We start from the raw sequence: 19,709 nt of genomic DNA on the forward strand, positions 1-19,709 counted from the left end.
TTCTGTCCTTTATTGACCCTGATGCTGGGAAAGATTGAAGCAGGAGAAGGGGATGACAGAGGATAAGATGGTTGGATGGCATCACTGACTTGATGGACATGAGTTTGAGTAAGCTCCAGGAGTTGGTGATGGACAGGGAAGCAAAGAGTCGGAAACGACTGAGCAGCTGAACTGAACTGAACTTGCATGAAATGTTCCCTTGGTATCTCTGATTTTCTTAAAGAGATCTCTAGTCTTTCCCGTTCAGTTGTTTTCCTCTATTTCTTCACATTGTTCACTGAGGAAGGCTTTCTTATCTCTCCTTGGTATTCTTTGGAACTCTGCATTCAGATGGGTGTATCTTTCCTTTTCTCCTTTGCCTTTAGCTTCTTTTATTTTTCCTTTTTCATTTGCTTTTGGTTAAAGCCAAATCCTATTTTAAATACAGTCCTTTCCAAAAGGAGCTTGGGAGAATTCCTGGTTCTGATCTGTGACAGGTAAAGGATAAATTCAGCCTAGAAACAAGGAAGTCCTCAAAGACTAATGGGGTCTTGTCGAAAGGATACAAAGAACAAGGTGGAAGAGGCTATATTTGCAAACTAACCAAATTGGGCATAACTTGAACATCAAGCAATCCCAAACAATAGATTCAGTAATAATTTAACAGCTCTGTCCACCTCTGCTGTCAGAATCCATTCATAGACACCAAGTATGTAGCTGAACGAAAACTGCATTTCTTTTTTCCAGAAATAATTTCATTATGTAACATTTTAATGTAATCTGATGGCATGTTTGAAGAATTCCCTACCCTTTCTTAGATCCATAAGCTAATGAAGTCCCAAGTATGTCAGAAAGCCCTCAAATCCCAAATGTTCACAGGAGATTTTAGGTAGGAGAACATGGATTAGAACATTTCTGTACTTCTTATATATTTAGATTGACTTCTATATAATTACCAAAATTACAAATTTACAAAATTAATAGATCAAAAATGGTCGAATGTGGGTGCGTACTTTAGCGGCAGAGGCTTGGTAGTACACCATCTTTAACTGCCAGACAATCTTTTTTCTCGCTTTGGTTGTAGTATAAGACTTTCTCAAAGGAGAGAGGAAGGATCTGGATTGATCCAAGTTTAAAGGGAATTGTGATGCAGAGTAGCGTTCTAGTTATCTTGGGCTGTTTCTTCACATCATAGGCTCCACTCCCACCCCTTGCCCCTGTGTACTATGGGTTTTCTTTTTAGTCGCTTATTACCTCTTGTCTCTCTTCTTCCTTGGTAGTGGGAAATGAGGCGTAAGGAAAGAACATTCTTCTAGACCTTCTTTTTGCACTTTAAACTCTAGATTGGTCTTTTGGAATAGATTTTTTGCAGGGTCTTGAAAACTTGAGATTTCTAGTTTCTCTGGTTCATTTCCAAAGATAGCACTTAGAAGTTTACCCTGCAATGCAGGAGACACGTGGAAGATCCCACATGCCACAGAGTAACTAAGCCTCTGTGCCGCAACTACTGAGCCCACGTGTGGCAACTGCTAAAGCCTGCGTCCCTCAAGCCCGTGCTCTGTCACAAGAGGAGCCACTGAATGAGAAGCCTGCACACTGCAACTAGAGAGTAGCTCCAGCTTGCCACAACTACAGAAGAGCCTGCCCAGTGACAGAGACCTAGCACAGCCAAAAATAAAAGGAAAAAAATTTTTTTCCCTAGTAACTCATAGAATATGGAAGGTAAAATAGGTTAAGGGATTTCAGGTGCATTGTCTTTTATAGAATATGAATAATGAAATAATAACTCATAAGAGATTGGGAAGTAAAGTTTCAGGGTGTGAAGGGAGTATCGAAGTTATAACATCATAACAAGATTCCTCCCTGGGATATGGCCCTTATAACATGGGCCATTAAAAAAGTGACTTCCTTCAAGAACGTTTTCTGAGCAACCATGTACAGTTTTACTATTTCCTCAAAGAAGTTCATTGGAGGACCTTACCCCTTAAGGAAATGTGTTCAAACCTGTATATAAATAGCTTTATTAAAATCCTTAGTTCTTGGCAAGCTGAATCATTGCCACTGTGAAAATTACTGTTTGTGTCCTAGACAGCTGCTCAAGAAGCAATCCTCCACGCCTCTGGAAATGGCACGCCTTCACTGTCTAAGGACTACTGCATGCTATATAACCCTCACTGGACATCTCTTCCAAGTACCCTAGAAAATGCAGTAAGTAAATCACAGTTCCTATTTATTTGTAACAAAATATTGAATGGTGAGAATGAGTGGTTATAATGTTTCAGTGTGTAACCTAATTATAACATTATGATTAATATTTATTGCTTTGCTTTAGTATTTTCCTCTTTATGAGAAAAACAATTTAGAAAATTAAAAAATACCTACCTCAAAGCCTGATTGTCATCAAATGCTTCTAATTTAAAAAAACGTTGTGTTAAACCAATGTTGATAACTCTCTTTGAATGCCTTTAGGGTGAAATATGATATATATATTATTAAAGACATTTCTTCTTTCCAGACTTCCACTAGTTTGATGAATCTGACTACCACACCACTCTGCAACATTTCTGATATTCCTCCTGAGGGAATAAAGAACAAAGCAGTTGTGGTACAGTGGGGAACCTGCCATTTTCTTGAAAAAGCCAAAATTGCACAAACAGGAGGCGCTGAAGCTTTGTTGGTTGCCAATAACAGTGTCCTAGTAAGTTATTAAACTATAATAACTTCTTTTGAGTTCTTGATATCAAATATTACAGGAGGTGAATTATATTCTTTGTGTGTGGTTTGGGGCTGAGTGTTTTGGGGTTTTTTTGGGTTTTGTTTTAAACTTTTTGTTTTTTATTGGGATGTAGCCGATTAACAAACAATGTTGTGGTAGATTCTGAACATTGAAGGGTCTCAGTTCAGTTCAGTCTCTCAGTTGTGTCCGACTCTTTGCGACCCCATGGATGGCAGTTCGCCAGGCTTCCCTGTCCATCACCAACTCCCAGAGCCTACTCAAACCCATGTTCATCGAGTCGGTGATGCCATCCAACCATTTCATCCTCTGTCGTCCCCTTCTCCTCCTGCCCTCAATCTTTCCCAGCATCAGGGTCTTTTCCAGAGTCGGTTCTTCACATCAGGTGGCCAAAATATTGGAGTTTCAGCTTCAGCATCAGTCCTTCCAATGAATATTCAGGACTGATTCCTTTAGGATTGACTGATTGGGGTCTCAGCCATACATATACATGTATCCATTCTCTCCCAAATTCCCCTCTCATTCAAGCTGCCACATAACATTAAGTTGGGTTCCCTGTGCTATAGGGGCTGAGTTTTGAATAATCTGATGGTGGTAGTCCTAAACATTCTGGTTAAAATAGGTGTTTAATTGGAAAATTTTGTTTCTTTTCCACTCCTAAAATAGACAAGATATGTTAGGAACGTGTGTGTGTGTATAAATTTAAATTGATATAATTTAAACTTACGCTAAAAAGATTCCAGTTTGAATCCTTTTTAATATTATAATATTAAGAAAGAACACATGAAACATTGTTTTATAACTTAAAAAAGATATTTGTAGTTAATGAATAATTTGTACTTTATTCTGTAAATACACTAGTAGTTTGTAAGTTTTCATAATGTTTTTTTTCTTTTAGTTTCCTCCCTCAGGGAACAAATCTGAATTTCTTGATGTGAAAATATTGATTGCTTTTATAAACCACAAAGACTTTAAAGATATGAAGCAGGTAAGTTAATAATGATCTGTTAGATAAAGTTTATAAATAGTACAATTTTGTACTTTAAACCACTGATATTTAAATTATTATATATGTTCCATTTGCTAGTAAGATGAAACTTGCTAGTCTCAGTCAAATCTTATTCAGCCCCTCCCCATTTAGCACAAGGTGTTTCAGAGTCTTGATGTTTGAGAAACATTTTGAAACATTCAGAGTCTTGATGTTGAAACATTTCTTTGTTTTGACCTTTTTAAAATCTTTGTATTATATCATTTATCTTAATCTTAAATCCAACCAATACAGTATTGTAAAGTAAAATAAAAATAAAGATTAAAAAAAAAATCTTATGAACAAAATGTCAATGTATGAAACAACACACTTTTGCTTTTAATAAAGCAATGCCTCATAATTTTGACGAGACTATATTATGTTTTCAAAATAATTCTGTTATTCTTGACTGTCTTATATATCCTGTCCATACTAGAATGAAATTGGAATATTGCTACCATACTCTATAGTAAAAAGAAAATGAATTCCAGTGTATTAACTGTTATTTTGCATTTCAGACTCTCGGAGATAACATTATTGTGAAAATGTATTCTCCATCGTGGCCTGACTTTGACTATACTATGGTGGTTATTTTTGTAATTGCTGTATTCACTGTGGCATTAGGAGGATACTGGAGCGGGCTAATTGAATTGTAAGCTTAATTAAACTTCATTGTTTTTAAGATAAATGGTTAAAAAATTATTGTCTTTAATCATTTTCTCATGTAACAACACTTAAAGTTCTACTTGTTTGCAGAATACAGTGCTGACAACGTTAGATTGTAGGTTTGTCCTCACAGAGATCTTCAACTTTTCACTGAGAAGAAGGGAGTTGTAGGTTCCTCTTGTTCTTCTGCTGGCAAGGAAACATTGAAATTTCACCAAAGGCTCTTACATGAAAATGTTTTATTACCTCACCCAGAAAAGGTGGAGATAGTTAGCATCCTAATGTACCTATTCGCTTAGATTGGAAGAAAATAATCAGGGTGGGAAGTTTTTCAGCTCCTCCTGAGTTGAATCATTACAATGTGACTTCACCATTCTATTCAGTGCTTTAGGAATTGGATATTAATTAAGCATGTCCATATTTTAATTTAAATATAGAAATTTCAAAGGTACATGAAATTTGGATTTGTCTATTTAATAAAAACCTAAACCCAGTGTTCTTACAGTTATGTACCTTTTGCTGTAGATTAAAGCAGGCAGTGTAGTTTAGAAGAATCAATTCATTTTCATAACTCTGAGTAAAAAATTGTGCTCAGAGCACATTATTTTGTACATAAAGGACAATATGTTCACCTTGTGAATTGATCTATAGATTCCACTAAAAAGGGCTTATTTGATGCCAGCTAATGGCAGCCCACCCCAGTGTTCTTGCCTGGAGAATCCCAGGGACAGGGGAGCCTGGTGGGCTGCCGTCATGGGGTCACACAGAGTCGGACATGACTGAAGCGACTTAGCAGCAGCAGCAGCAGCAAAGCTAATAAGCTTATTTGTAATTTCTCAAAATACTAAAATTTGATTGACTTACAGTAAGAGAAATCTAACAAGCATAGATTCCTAGAGTACTGAGCTTAAAATATTTTACATATTTGGAAAACACATTTCAGCATGTGTTAGTCACATGTCTTCACATAAGTAACCATTATATTTTGCACTATTAATCTTTATAAAGCCTAGTATGGAAGATCTCCAAAATCATTTTCTAGATCGTATGGTAAAATGTTATAATTTCTGAAAAGCTACTGATTCATTGAAAATGTTTTTCCATTTAATATAGATTCTCACTGTACTTACATTATTATGTAAATTGTTTCTTTTCTAGAGTAGTGCTGCTCAAGATGTAATGTGAATACAAACTGTTTTGGGATCTCATTCAGTTCAGTTCAGTTGCTCAGTCATGTCCAACTCTTTGTGATCCCATGCACTGCAGCACACCAGTCCTCCCTGTCTATCACCAACTCCCGGAGTCCACCCAAACCCATGTCCATTAAAATTTTTAAAAATTCAGATTTCATAGGCTTGGGGTGAATGCTGAGATTCTGCATTTTTTAACAAACTGGTCCATGGACTTTGAGTTAGCAAGGCAAGCTTAATGTACCTGTCAGGACAGGCTCCTCCTCAAGAAAATTGAAGGTGGGAGAGCAGTACATACAAGTTGACTTAATCATAAAACATGATGATGGAGAAAAACAAACAATGTTTTGCCTTCAGTAACTAGGTTGGGAGAAGAGATATCTTTTACCTGCAGAGTTAAGGATTTTGAAATTGAAGTGACCAGTTCTAAAAGTAAGATGTGGTGGTGGTGGTTTAGTCGCTAAGTCATGTCCGACTCTTGCGACCCCATGGACTATAGCCTGCCAGGCTCCTCTGTCCATGGGATTCTTCAGGCAAGAATACTGGAGTGGGTTGCCATTTCCTTCTCCAGGGGATCTTCCCGACCAAGGAATTGAACCCAGGTCTCCTGTATGGTAGGCAGATTCTTTACCAACTGAGCTACAAGGGAAGCCCCCAAAGTAGGATAAAGATAGAAAAAATGAAGTGTGTATGTTGTGGGTGGGAGTGACAGTATAGAGCAAGAGTATTAATCAATGGTAAAATGGAATAAGTTTCATAAAAAGTAGAATTATTGACATAAGGACCGTTTAGAACAGCATGGCTGGATTTTGAGGATATTACTTATGCTAAGTGAAATAAGTCAGACACAGATAAATACCGGAACATCTCATTTATGTGTGGAATCTTTTAAAAAATGAATTCATAGATGCAGAGAACAGATTGGTGGTTACCAGAGGTGGGGAGGTGGAGGGCGGGAAGAATGGGTGAAGGTGCTCAAGAGGTACAGACTTCCAGTCATAAGATAACTAAGTCCTGGTGACGCACAGCACAGTGGCCGTAGCGAATGACTCCTGCATATTTGAATGTTGCGAATAAAGCAGCTCTTAAAAGTTCTCATCACAAGAAAAACAAATTTTTTTAACTATGTGCTGATGGGTGTGAACTAAACTTATTGTGGTAATCATTTTGCAGTATATACAATTATCAAATCATTGTGTAGTACACCTGAAATTAATGTTATATGTCTTCTATACCTTCATTTTAAAAAAGAACACAGGAGCAATTATTTAGCAAGTAAAGAGAGTTAGACTGAAAGAGAGGGGAAAAGAGAATATGGCTTAGGAAAGGAAAGGTTTACTAGAACAGAACCTCATAACCCAGAATTAACCTGCCAAATGAAAGATGTACTGCTGTATGCAAAAAAGGAAAAATGCTTAGGTTCCATATAAAGACTTTTCAGTAGAGAGTTAAACTCCTGTTATAATGAGCCCTCATATAACTGGTGAAGAAGAAAATGGCAGCCTACTCCAGTATTCTTACCTGGAAAATCCCAGGGATAGAGGAGCCTGGCAGACTATAGCCCATGGGGTCTCAAAGAAGTCAGACACAACTGAGCAACTGAGCATGCATGCATATAACTGGTCCTCATCATAAACTCAAGATGACAGGAAAGAAAGCTTAGCTTCCTATTGCCTGTGGCTCTCAACCTGATTTGAATACAGTTTTTTAAAAAAAGATGAGTTGTATTATTTTAACATGATGTAAACCTAAAATATATTTTCCTTCAATAAATTACCTGGTATAAATTGAATATGAATATATAACCTTTTGGTAATTATGCCTTATATGGGTTCTGTGATAGAAATGTCCTTAAATAAATGTTTGCAATGAATTTATCCAAAGGTGGGCATGTTTTCCCACTCAAGTACCACTTTTGTTGAAACTCTGTCAATGCCGTGTCATCTGGCTCTACAGTTTCAGGGAAGTACTGTGTGTTCCTCCTCAAACCTTCTCCCTGCTCCTTTCCCAGGCAGCCTCCCTAGAGTCACAGATGCGTGGAATAGTAACCATCCTGATACCCAGTTTTCTGATAAGAAAGTGGCATGTTGATAAATAAGCAGCTTAGCAAATGTACCAGTTGATAGAAATAAATCTTTTTTTTTTAACCTAAAGTTTATATTTAGCCCAGACCTGGTGAAAAGGATCAGGATATATGAAAAAGAAACGGAACACCATTTTACACTTGATCTTAGCCAAAAGGCCAAGAAGCAATCGGGAATACCATTTTAGTAAACCAGAGTTGAAGGGACTGGTGCCAGAAAAGTACGTTAGTGGCTTCTGTATAACTGGGAAGAGACAAGGTGACAGAACAGAAACTGACTGTTCAATAAAAGAAGCTTGTGACCCTTTCCTCTTCAGCTCCTGTGTCTGCCTTTCACTAGTTGTGTGACCCCAGAAGGGGTATTGGGAGAATTAGAAACTATATTTTGCTACCTTGAATCAAGGTAGGACAAAGCTATGTCTTGAACTTCTTTTGAATCCTTCATAATATGTTGATGAGCACCAAACAGACTTACAGTAAATACTGAGCTGACTGATAGAATAAGTTAGTGTTTTACATTGAAGAGAAGCTAATTTTAAAAGTAGTTTACTGTCTGCAAGTTGGTAATATTATGTGTATAAAAAGAATTGGTTTTTATTTTAAACATTACTTAGATAATATAAACATCACCAAAAACATAAATTTTTTATGTAATAAATAGCTTCTGTTTCAACAGTTTTGTCTCCAGAAAAAAATAGTTTCATAAGTTAATAACACCGACTCTGAATTATAGAGAGTTTTTACTTCTAGATTTATTTCTTCATGGTGTATAACTTTTCAAGTATATTAACTTTGTAATCAGAAACAACTTTAAGTTAGTATTACAGATAGATTTTAAAAATGACTGTACTTGGCAGAGATTGCTGAAGTTTTGTGTGTGTTTATGCAGAGAAAACATGAAGGCAATGACAAATACTGAAGATAGAGAAATGAAGAAAAAGAAGGAAGAATACTTTACTTTTAGCCCTCTAACAGTTATAATATTTGTGGTCATCTGCTGTATTATGATGGTCTTACTTTATTTCTTCTACAAATGGTTGGGTAAGAAATCATTTTATATTTGCTACTGTTTAGCATACAATCTTTTCATTTTCTTTGCCAGATTTATCTTTTCCTTTAAGGCATTCAACTGGAAAACTTAAGTGAATAATTAAAAAGTGATATTAACTTTTTAAACTGTCAAAAATGTTAGGTCCCTGTTCCTCTGAGATTAAAAAAAAATTCTGATTTAAAATACACTGTGACTCAAAATAAGAACACTTCTTCATGGGCAACCTGAAAGAATTGCTATGGTCCCTAAGTTTTCCTCTCTGCAGATAAAGCATAATAGACTGGTATCTAAGCAGCAGACTAAGGATTTCTTGGTAGCTATATACAGTTACATGAAATCTAATAGAAGATTATTCAAATTATGAATTTATTGCTTCTACTTACTCCTAAAGTGTGATTGGTCCTTTTTTTCAGTTTGCAAATCAAAATAGAGTATTGCTTAAATTTTGTTTTACTTGTGTGAACATTTAAGATCATACTACATCTAAAAACACACAGGTGCTTGCTTCTAGTCTAGAGAGTAAATGATACTTTTTCCTTTAGGAAGGAAAGGGTCATGGCTTGCCCATCCCCTGAACACTCTACTTAGTGTTCTGATAAGATGGAAATTTGCCATTTGTGGCCAACACATAGCAGAAAGAGAAGGGAGCACAGGGAAAAAGAGAGTGTGCCTAATGAGAATTAGCAAAAACCCTTTGTGAAAACCACCACCGGCTACAAAATGTTTATTTAGAGAATAATAGTATAAGTTTCTGGAGTAGAAAACTGAGGCCTCAGGTTAGTTTCACCTTAGTTTTCAATTTCTCCTCTCCTATGGTAGCAGTTTTAAAACTATACTTATATATATTTCCAATTAGAAAAATTATTCTTGGAATATCACTCATTTCAATATGTTGTTGGGAGAGTGGATACCAGTGGGGTATTTATATTATGTCGTCATTGCACATCTAATTTTTCTGTTTTAAATTCTCAGCCTTCAATTGTGTGTCTGACCCTCAGTTGATATATTTAGTGGTCTTTGATAGAACAAAGAGATTTCTCTACTTTACCCTAAAAGCATGTTTTAGTTTTTGGTAAGGGATTTCCTTAAACTCATCACTATTTAAAAATTGACCCTGTTTGTAACTGTAATTTTCAGTGTAGGAGGAAGAAGATCATTAAACCTCATGCTTATCCCAAGACATGGGGTCTAATTATGACTCTGACAATTTTGTGTGATATTGTGAAATTTAATACACTTTCAAATGGTTCCTTATGGCTAAAATTGATGCCATTTCTTAATATGTTCAATGTATTAAATTGCTAAGATTCTCCATACCGTCTTATATTAAGTCATGTTCAAGAAAGTAACTAAAGATAGTTATATTTGCCAAATTCTCTCTCATGCCAAATCATTTTCTTAGGTATAGTAGGACACTACAACTCTGGTATGGCTTCCACAGCATGACTTCCACTAGCGTTTAAAATCTTGGTTTGGAGACCTTTGGTGGATGACCAAACAAACTCAACTTGGCAATCTTTGATTGTCAGTCTTACTACTTAGACTGTTATATATATGCAATAATAACAAATAATAAGCCAATGAAAAAATAATTTGTCCAAGATCACCAATTAGAAAGTGGTTAATTTACTGCCCCTTGTTTACTGTCTCTAGTTTGCTGTCTTTTCTCACATATAAAACAAAGTTATAGTTTTCTGAAATCTAGTGGAATTTTCAAAATTCAGTTAAAATGTGTATTTCCATTGTAAAATTTCGAGAAATCTCACAAAGTAATACTTTAAGAGCATGATAATTTCTTCCTGTTTTTAACAACAGCAAGATCAAATGTTTTTAATTTTAAGTAGTTTTCAACGCAGTATAGCTAATAGAGAAAAACATTTGTGTATTTTAATACCTTAGTATCATATCCAGACAATGAGGTCTGTTTAAGTGGATTTGGTTTTACCACATGTGAAGTTATTAGAGATGAATTTCCCATAGGAAAATATAGACATCATGAAAATATAGACATCATAATGTCTAAAGTAGGTGGAAGTTCTCATCTTTAAGCTTTTTAAACATATTTTAGGGACACATGTGTACCTATGGCCGATTCATGTTGATGTATGGCAAAAGCCACCACAATATTGTAAAATAATTGTCCTTCAATTAAAATAAATTAATTTTTTAAAAAAGTAAAACATTTCCACTAAAAAAATAAATAAAAAGTATTTTAAGCGGTTTATTAATTCTTCCATTTAAATACAAATGTCTACAACTCACTTCATAGACATCTTTAACAAACATGTGACTTTGAATCATTGAATGATAAAATGCATAACTACTAACATAAATCCTAGCAATGTTGTTTTAGGTCAGTCTCTGAAGGCAAAAGAAATAAAAACAAAAATAAGCAAATGGGACCTAATAAAACTTAAAGCTTTTACATAGCAAAGGAAACCGTAAACAAAACTGAAAGACAGCGTATGAACTGGGAGAAAATGTTTGCAAAAGATGCAACCAGCAGGGGTTAGTATCTAAAATACACAAATGGCTCATATAATTCAATATCAAAAAAACAAACAACCCAATCAGAAAAAGGGCAGAAGACCTAAATAGACATTTCTCCAAAGATGACATACAAATGGCCTATAGGCACATGAGAAGATGCTTAGCATCACTGATTATTAGAGAAATGCAGATCAAAACTACATGAGATTTCATCTCACACCTGTCAGAATGGCCAGCTTCAAAAAGTCTACAAATAATATTTTTGAGAGGGTGTGGAGAAAAGGGAACCCTCCTGTCACTGTTGATGGGAATATAAATTGGTGTGGCCGCTATGGAAAACAGTATGGAGGTTCCTTAAAAACTAGAAATGGAGCTAACATATGATCTAGCAATTCCACGTCCGTGTATTTATTCTCAGAAAACAAAAAACTAAATAGAACATATATATGCATCCTTACGTTCATTAGGAGCTTCCCTGGCAGCTCAGACAGTAAAGAATCTGCCTGTGTTGCAGGAGACCCAGGCTCAATCCCTGAGTTGGGAAAGTTCCCTGGAGTAGGAATTGGCAACCCACTCCAGTATTCTTGCCTGGAGAATTCCATGGACAGAGTAGGCTGGTGGGCTACAGTCCACGGGGTCACAAAGAGTCAGACACAACTGAGCAGCTAATACTTTCTTTCTACTTCTATGTTCATTGTGGTGTTATTTACAATAGCCAATTTATGGAAGTAACCTAAATGCTTATCAATAGCTGAATGGGTAAAGAAGGTATGAGATATATATAATATGGAATATGACTCAGTCGTTAAAGAACAATGAAATAACGCTATTTGCAGTAACGTGGGTGAACCGAAAGATTATTACACTAAGAAAGACAAATATAATATGATATCATGTATGTGGTATCTAAAAAATAATACAGATCAGTTTATTTACAAATAAACATAGACATATAAAAGAAATTTACAATTAAAGGGGAAAGGGAAGGGATAAAGGGATAAAGTAGCAGTATAAGATTAACATATATCCCACTATCTATTATAAACAATGAGTATTATATAGCACAGGGAACTATATTTAGTATCTTGTAATAGCCTATAATGGAAAAGAATCTGAAGCTGTACACCTGAAACTAATACAGTATTGTAAATCAACTATAATAGTAAAATTTTTTTAAAAAAGAAAAAAAATTGCAGAGCCAGCCTCAGCCCGTAAAGAAATCCTAGTAGTATGTAGTGGAACTGAAACAACACATGAAATACCACCCTTAAAGCTCAAGATCTAAGTGTGTTCAGTTTAGTAACCAATTCAGATTATGATATGGTCACTGAATTGAAAGTATTATGATCCAATAAGAAAGCTAAAGAATATTAATTGTATAAAAGTTTTCTTACCGTGTTTCCTTATCATGTTTCCTCTATTCTCATATAATTTGGTGTCTTTTTTTCTAGTTTATGTTATGATAGCAATTTTCTGCATAGCATCAGCGATGAGTCTGTACAACTGTCTTGCTGCACTAGTTCGTAAGATACAATGTGGACAATGCACGTATGTATCTCTTGTGAGGAAGCCCATAATACTGGTTTTTGTAATTTAAAACAATAGGAAAAATAGGACCTTTTTTATAAACCTGTGAAGTCCAGTATACATGTTGCTATTTTAATTAAAAATAATTAAAATTAAATAAAATTAAAAATTCACTTGCCCAGTCCCATTAGCCACATTTCAAGTGCTAAATAACCATATGTGGCTAATGGCTGTGGTATTGGACAGCACAGATATAGAGCATTTTCATCAACACAGTTCTGTTGAACTGGTGAATATTTTATTATGTATCATTCATAGTAATTAAAGTCAAGGCTTTAAAATTGAGGTTTCAAAAACTTTCTTCTCACTGTGGCAAACATTCATTTGTTACATTAAGTGAACATTGTATTTCATTTTTAGGATAAATTAATGTATTTCAAACTGTCTTTTAGGATTACCTGTCGTGGCAAGAGCATTGAAGTGAGACTTATTTTTCTCTCTGGACTGTGCATAGCAGTAGCTGTTGTTTGGGCTGTATTTCGAAATGAAGATAGGTATGAATACTCATTATATTTCCTTTTAGGTTAGACTAAGGATAGGTTGTTTCATATCTAGCCTTGATAATTGTTCGTTATGGATTTTTTCCCCCAGAACATCCTAGTCTGTTTTTTTTTTTTTTTTCATCCTAGTCTTGAAACATACTAAATACTTAAATAAAGAAATCTTGTGCTAATGGATTTGAGGTTGTCTAGAGAAGGAAATATAAACTAGGCTTTAAACATCTAAACTGAAATAGGCTCCAAAAATATACTTATTTATGGTATAGCCACACAGTGAAGTGCAACGCAGCTGTCAAAAATGAAGATTTCTGTGAATTGATATGCAGTGATTTCCAGGATTTATTTTTAACTGAAAAGAGCCAAATATGCAAGAATATCTAGCATATGCTACCTTTCATGTGAGAAAGAAAGAAATATAATAAAATATATAGGTTTCTATCTATTTGCAGGAAGAAAACCAGAAAATAATTTCAACAGTTTATTAATAAAATTATTAAAACCCCAAAGGATTTAATGGCCCAAAATTTGGGAGGAGAGTTCATACAATTGTAGGCAGCTCCAAGTATGATAATCAGTTGATAATTATTCATGTTAGTTGTCAGTTTCTGGTAGAGTTTGATGTATAGCTCTCATTTCCTTTATGCTTTAGCTATCTGGAAGTATATTAACATCATATTCTTTGTTATGAGCTATCTTTCTAAAAAGAGACATGTAAAATTCAAAGATTAAGGATAAATATGCACTTTTGTCTGATATACTTTCTTCTGAAGCAGGCTTTCAACTTTTTCTTAGTGCAGTAGTATTCATTATTCTCAGTTCAGTCGCTCAGTTGTGTCCGACTCTTTGCGACCCCATGAACGCAGCACACCAGGCCTCCCTGTCCATCACCAACTCCCAGAGTCCACCCAAACCCATGTCCACCGAGTCGATGATGCCGTCCAACCATCTCATCCTCTGTCGTCCCCTTCTCCTCCTGCCCTCAATCTTTCCCAGCATCAGGGTCTTTTCCAATGAGTCAGCTCTTCACAATCAGGTGGCCAAAGTATTGGAGTTTCAGCTTCAACATCAGTCTTTCCAATGAATACCCAGAACTGATCTTTAGGATGGACTGGTTGGACTTGCAGTCCAACCTTGCAATCCAAGGGACTCTCAAGAGTCTTCTCCAACACGACAGTTCAAAAACATCAATTCTTCAGCCCTCAGCTTTCTTTATGGTCCAACTCTCACATCCATACTTGACTACTGAGAAAAATAATAGCTTTGACTAGTCGGCAAAGTAATGTCTCTGCTTTTTAATATGCTGTCTAGGCTGGTCATAACTTTCCTTCCAAGGAGCAAGCATCTTTTGATTTCATTGCTGCAGTCACCATCTGCAGTGATTTTGGAGACCAGAAAAATAAAGTCAGCCACTGTTTCCACTGTTTCCCCATCTATCTGCCAGGAAGTGATGGGACCGGATGCCATGATGTTAGTTTTCTGAATGTTGAGCTTTAAGTCAACTTTTTCACTCTCCTCTTTCACTTTCATCAAGAGGCTCTTTATTTCTTCTTCACTTTCTGCCATAAGGGTGGTGTCATCTGCATATCTGAGATTATTGATATTTTTCCCGGCAGTCTTGATTCCCGCTTGTGCTGGAGGATTCCAGCTTGTGCTTCCTCCAGCCCAGCGTTTCTCATGATGTACTCTGCATATAAGTTAAAAAAGCAGGGTGACAATATACAGCCTTGACTATTCTACTAGAACAATAAAATATGGGGACTGTAACAGGTTTTTCTGTTGTTATAACAGCTACTTCATAGTCAAATCATAGCAATTGAACAGTATTGCTTTAATGATACTTTTCTTTTGAAACACTCCGCTTAAAAATAACTGAGTAAAACAATAGAGGAATTTCTTTTGATTTTAGGTGGGCTTGGATTTTACAGGATATCTTGGGGATTGCTTTCTGTCTGAATTTAATTAAAACACTGAAGTTACCCAACTTCAAGGTAAAGTAGACTACTTTGCTAGCTAAAGTATTGTTTTCTTTTTAAAACAACTTTATTAAGGTATAATTTACATTTAATTAAATGTACCTATTTTAAGTGTACAGATTATCAAAACTTTACAAATATGTAACTTTGTAACCACTATCCCAATCGATTATAAAATATTTCTTACCTCATCAAAAGCTCTATCATGCCCTTTATCAATTAGTCCTAATCCCCGACCCAAGAAACCACTGATTTTCTACATAAAATATTTTTAATCATTCACATAGTATGCCAAATTCATATAATCTGTACAAGACTAAAATAAGGAAGAACATTTCTTTGCTTCAGTGATTCTTTTTTAAAAGAGTGGGTTGAAGCAGATAAAATTTTAATGTGATTTATAGAATAAAACTACAAATAGTAATAAACATTAAATCCCTTAAAAATAGTGTTTAAATGTATGTTACATGTTTATTTGTATTTGTAAAATAATATCTCTTAATTTAAATTTGAGAAGTTTGACCTTTAAATTTGTTTCTTTCTTCAACAGTCATGTGTGATACTTCTAGGCCTTCTCCTCCTCTATGATGTATTTTTTGTTTTCATAACACCATTCATCACAAAGGTATGATATTTTTAAATGCATAGGAGACATACTAAATGATTAGAATCTTAAATATGCTCTTAAAGTATTGATTTTCCAGATGTTTACCATTGATTGGGTTCTAATTCTCTTAAGAGAATTGTCATTGAAATTGGCCTTTTAATAGAGGATATTTTTAAGGCTTTACACCATTTTGCTAAAAAAAAAAAAAAAAAAAAAAAAGCCTCCTGATGGATGTAAACATGAGAATGTCTATGAATTTTCTTCCTACACATTTTAAAGTAACTTTTCCTCCTATTAGAAAACAATAAATATTTGCTGTAGATAATACAGACAGCAAAAAAGAATGAAAAGATGTCATTGCTTCTTTCATTTCTGTAACCCTAGCGTGAGACTAAGAAAGAGCCCAACGCTGGAAGTCTAGAGACCTAAAGTGTAGATCTGTAACTTTATAACCCTGAGCTGCTAGTCACTTAGCCCTCAGTTTCCTAATCATTTGAGTGAGGGAGTATTGCTAGCATTCTATCCTCTGTTTCCATCAGCAGAATTCTTTCGGTTCCTTCTGCAAAAATCCAACCTAACTTTTCTATATGAAAGAGGTCCCATCTATTCAGAATATGTGCAAAGGCCAGGGAGGGCCTGTCGTCAGGAGAAACTAGACCCAGGGGCACATACTCTTCCTTCCTGCTTCTGTCCACCTTTTCATTGTCTCAGACTGGCTTTTTCCATGAGGTTAGAATTGTAGTAACTTGAAACTCCTAGGCCATCTATTCCCAGCTATACCACTAGCTCCTCAATAAAATCATGGTGCTGTCCTTAGAATAAAGGAAAGGTGTTGGGTAAGTGTGGTAGTCCTTCATTATTGGCCCAGTTTTCCACCTTGTCCCTATTCCTATTTCATGAATGTGTTATTAATTATTGCTTAATTCTTCTACCTTGTCCCTATTCTTATCTCATGAATATATTACTAATTATTGCTTAATTCTTCTACTTTTCCCATTTTGAGTCTCACTTTCTAACTTTATATCATTTTTTTATCCTTTGTCACTTTCATATATTTAGTATTTTATAATGACTGTTTTTCCCCTAGTAGTTCTTTATTCTTTAACCTCTGCTATCTGTGAAATATCTGATTTCTGGTACTGGCTATGATGGCATAAGACAAACATATGCCCCACTGGGGAGCTAAAATTGCAACTAGGTAACAAGTGTAGTTAACTGTCCCCAAATACTAGTACCTTTCCATGCTTTAATGGTGAGCCATCTGGCTCATTGACTTAATTTGCAATGGTAACCTAAAAAAAGCATAGAACTAGTATTAGGAATTATAGCAAAAGCTGTTAATTTACTAAAGCATATTTTGAAGTTCAGTCCAAACTTGTTCTAGCTTGTGTCAATTTATTTGGTTTAAAAATGTTTCTATAAGTCACTCCATCACAGAACTCATAACGAAAGTAAAGCACTCTCTTTACAAAACCATTCCCATAGGTTAATGGGTAGTCATATGGGAAGTCATTTAGGCTTCCCTGGTGGCTCACACGGTAAAGAATCTGCCTGCAGTTGCAGGAGCCCAAGGTTTGATTCCTGGGTCAGGAAGATCCCCTGGAGAAGGAAATGGCAACCCACTCCAATATTCTTGCCTGGAGAATTCCACGGCCAAGAGGAGCCTGACGGGTTACAGTTCATTGTGTTGCAAAGAGTTGGACACGACTAAGTGATTAACACTTTCATGCCATATAACACTTACATGCACAGTGAACATAAAAGCTATAACTAAACTCTTTTCTAAAAGTAAATTTTCCATTATGTTTTAACACTAGTGTCACTTTATAAATGCCAAACTTGTCTGCCAGCAAACTATGTCCATTTTGTACACATAAAAATGTCAGGATTTTAAAAGTATATATGGTAATAGTAAAGATGTCTTTGAGTCTTCTTTCTTGTGTGGTTAGAGAATTTTTCTTCTTCTTTTTTTCCATCTTTGATCCCACTGACTGGAAACGTGACTTCTAGTCATCTGATCCAATGGAAAAGACTGACGTGCTCTTTGGAGTTCACGCTTGTAGATTTACCTCAACACTGTCTTCTCAGTCTGGTTTGTCAGGCAAATCAATATGAAAACCAGATACATGATTTCTGATTTTTGTGGTTTTCACTGAAAATTTCAAGAATTAAATCTTAGGCATTCTAAATAACTTCTTGACCCTGGTGTTAGTAGATTTTTAATGAGTTGGCAGGGCAGGTAGCCATAGGAGTACAGGTAGTAAGAGCCTGTCTTTTTTTTCCTTCATCTTTCACCATACTTCATATAGTGTCTTGCAAATAGTAGTTTCTCAGGTAGATATCTTTGAATGTATGAGAGGATGTCAGTAATGGTCTTCAATTAAGTGTTTTAAATAACAATTTGAAAATGAACCAAAATAAACTCTTTATCTGGAAATTGAATCACATCATGGGAGTTTCCTGTAAGCAACTGTATTTAATATTAGTTTATTTTCATAAACTCCTGTGATTTAACCCTTCTGTAACCCAAAGCTTAACATGAGAAAAAGATTTCTGTAGCCAAGGAATTTATTCCTTTTTCTACTCAACTCAGTATCAGTGAAATCCTCTTAAAAATAAACTCAAGTAATTTATTTTATGCTCCCCACCCACATGGAAAATAGTATAGCTAATCAATCAAATTCTCCTAAAAATTCAGCATTTATTTATCTTCCCATGACCTGTTTGGGGCATTATTTTAAGTGTAAGGTGGGTGCTCATGCAGTCTTAGCTTGCTACAGCTAAATGTTTCCCCTCTCCCCAGTAGACTTTACTATCCAGGAAAGAACTTTTTAATGATTTCTCACACAGCCCACATAAAAAGACCTTAGACATGCACAAGGAAAAAATTCTGCTAAGGTTAATGTTTTGATTGGTGCATTAAGAGCAGGCAAAGCTGAAACTGGACAAGAGTCAGGATAGAGAAATGTTCTCAGGTTCTTTAGGGCTTGATCTTTTCAAGTTTGGCTTCATTGTTATTGTGGTGAGTAGACAGAAGGTTAAATGTATATTTAAATAAAGCCATTGATTTATTACAAATCTGTATATAAAAAATTTCAATATTTCTTCTGTCTCTGTTCATTGTTATTGCTAAAAATGACACATAGTATATGGCATAATATAAGTATAAGCACTTAAAATGTATAGCCCATAGAAGAAATGCTAGATATTAGTTGTCAGTATAAATCAGTGCTCAAACCTTCAGTTGAATAATTTTTGTGTGGTTTATCTGTAAGTTTCTATTATTTGTTGAGCTCTAATAAAGTGGATAGTGTGCTAGGTGAAATTTGTTTTAGGTAACTCCAATTTTTGCCATCTACAGAGACCATTTTAGGAAAAAATCAGTCTTCAGATGACTTTCCATCAGCTTATGGTAGGCCATAGCCGTGGCAGTAGATCATGAACGTGTGTGTGTGTCCGACTCTTTGCGACCCCAAGGACTGGGGCCCCCCAGGCGCCTCTGTCCATGGGATTTCCCAGGCAAGAATACTGGAGTGGGTTGCCATTTCCTTCTCCAGGGGATCTTCCCGACCCAGGGATCGAACCCACGTCTCTCGAGTCGGCTGCATTGGCAGTCAGGCTCTTTACCACTAGCGCCACCTGGGAAGCCCTAGGTCGTGAATACTAGGAGGTTGTTCACTTTAAGTGATTGAACAGTTTCCCTTTCTTACTTTTAGAATGGTGAGAGTATCATGGTTGAACTTGCAGCTGGACCTTTCGGAAATAATGAAAAGGTAGGGGTGGCAGTTAAGTACAGATGGCTGCCAGTGTATATGTGTGTCC

At 35.6% G+C, this 19,709-nt stretch overlaps 1 protein-coding gene across 4 annotated transcripts in view; it reads left to right on the forward strand.

Moving 5' to 3' along the window:
- Positions 1-19,709, forward strand: part of SPPL2A (signal peptide peptidase like 2A) — a 54,559-nt gene that overhangs the window by 15,057 nt on the left and 19,793 nt on the right. For 3 of the 4 annotated variants that reach the window (XM_042252466.2, XM_060417980.1, XM_060417981.1), the window contains exons 2-11: positions 2,072-2,187; positions 2,495-2,677; positions 3,612-3,701; positions 4,259-4,392; positions 8,569-8,720; positions 12,672-12,768; positions 13,200-13,301; positions 15,214-15,295; positions 15,831-15,905; positions 19,604-19,660. In XM_042252466.2, coding sequence (XP_042108400.1) covers positions 2,137-2,187; positions 2,495-2,677; positions 3,612-3,701; positions 4,259-4,392; positions 8,569-8,720; positions 12,672-12,768; positions 13,200-13,301; positions 15,214-15,295; positions 15,831-15,905; positions 19,604-19,660 — 1,023 coding nt within the window. In that variant the 5' untranslated portion in view covers positions 2,072-2,136. Of the gene's footprint in view, positions 1-2,067; positions 2,188-2,494; positions 2,678-3,611; positions 3,702-4,258; positions 4,393-8,568; positions 8,721-12,671; positions 12,769-13,199; positions 13,302-15,213; positions 15,296-15,830; positions 15,906-19,603; positions 19,661-19,709 lie in introns of all 4 variants that reach the window. The other variant, XM_027971838.3, reaches the window with a different exon arrangement.

The sequence above is a fragment of the Ovis aries genome, chromosome 7, assembly GCF_016772045.2.
Source record: "Ovis aries strain OAR_USU_Benz2616 breed Rambouillet chromosome 7, ARS-UI_Ramb_v3.0, whole genome shotgun sequence".
NCBI lineage: Eukaryota > Metazoa > Chordata > Mammalia > Artiodactyla > Bovidae > Ovis > Ovis aries.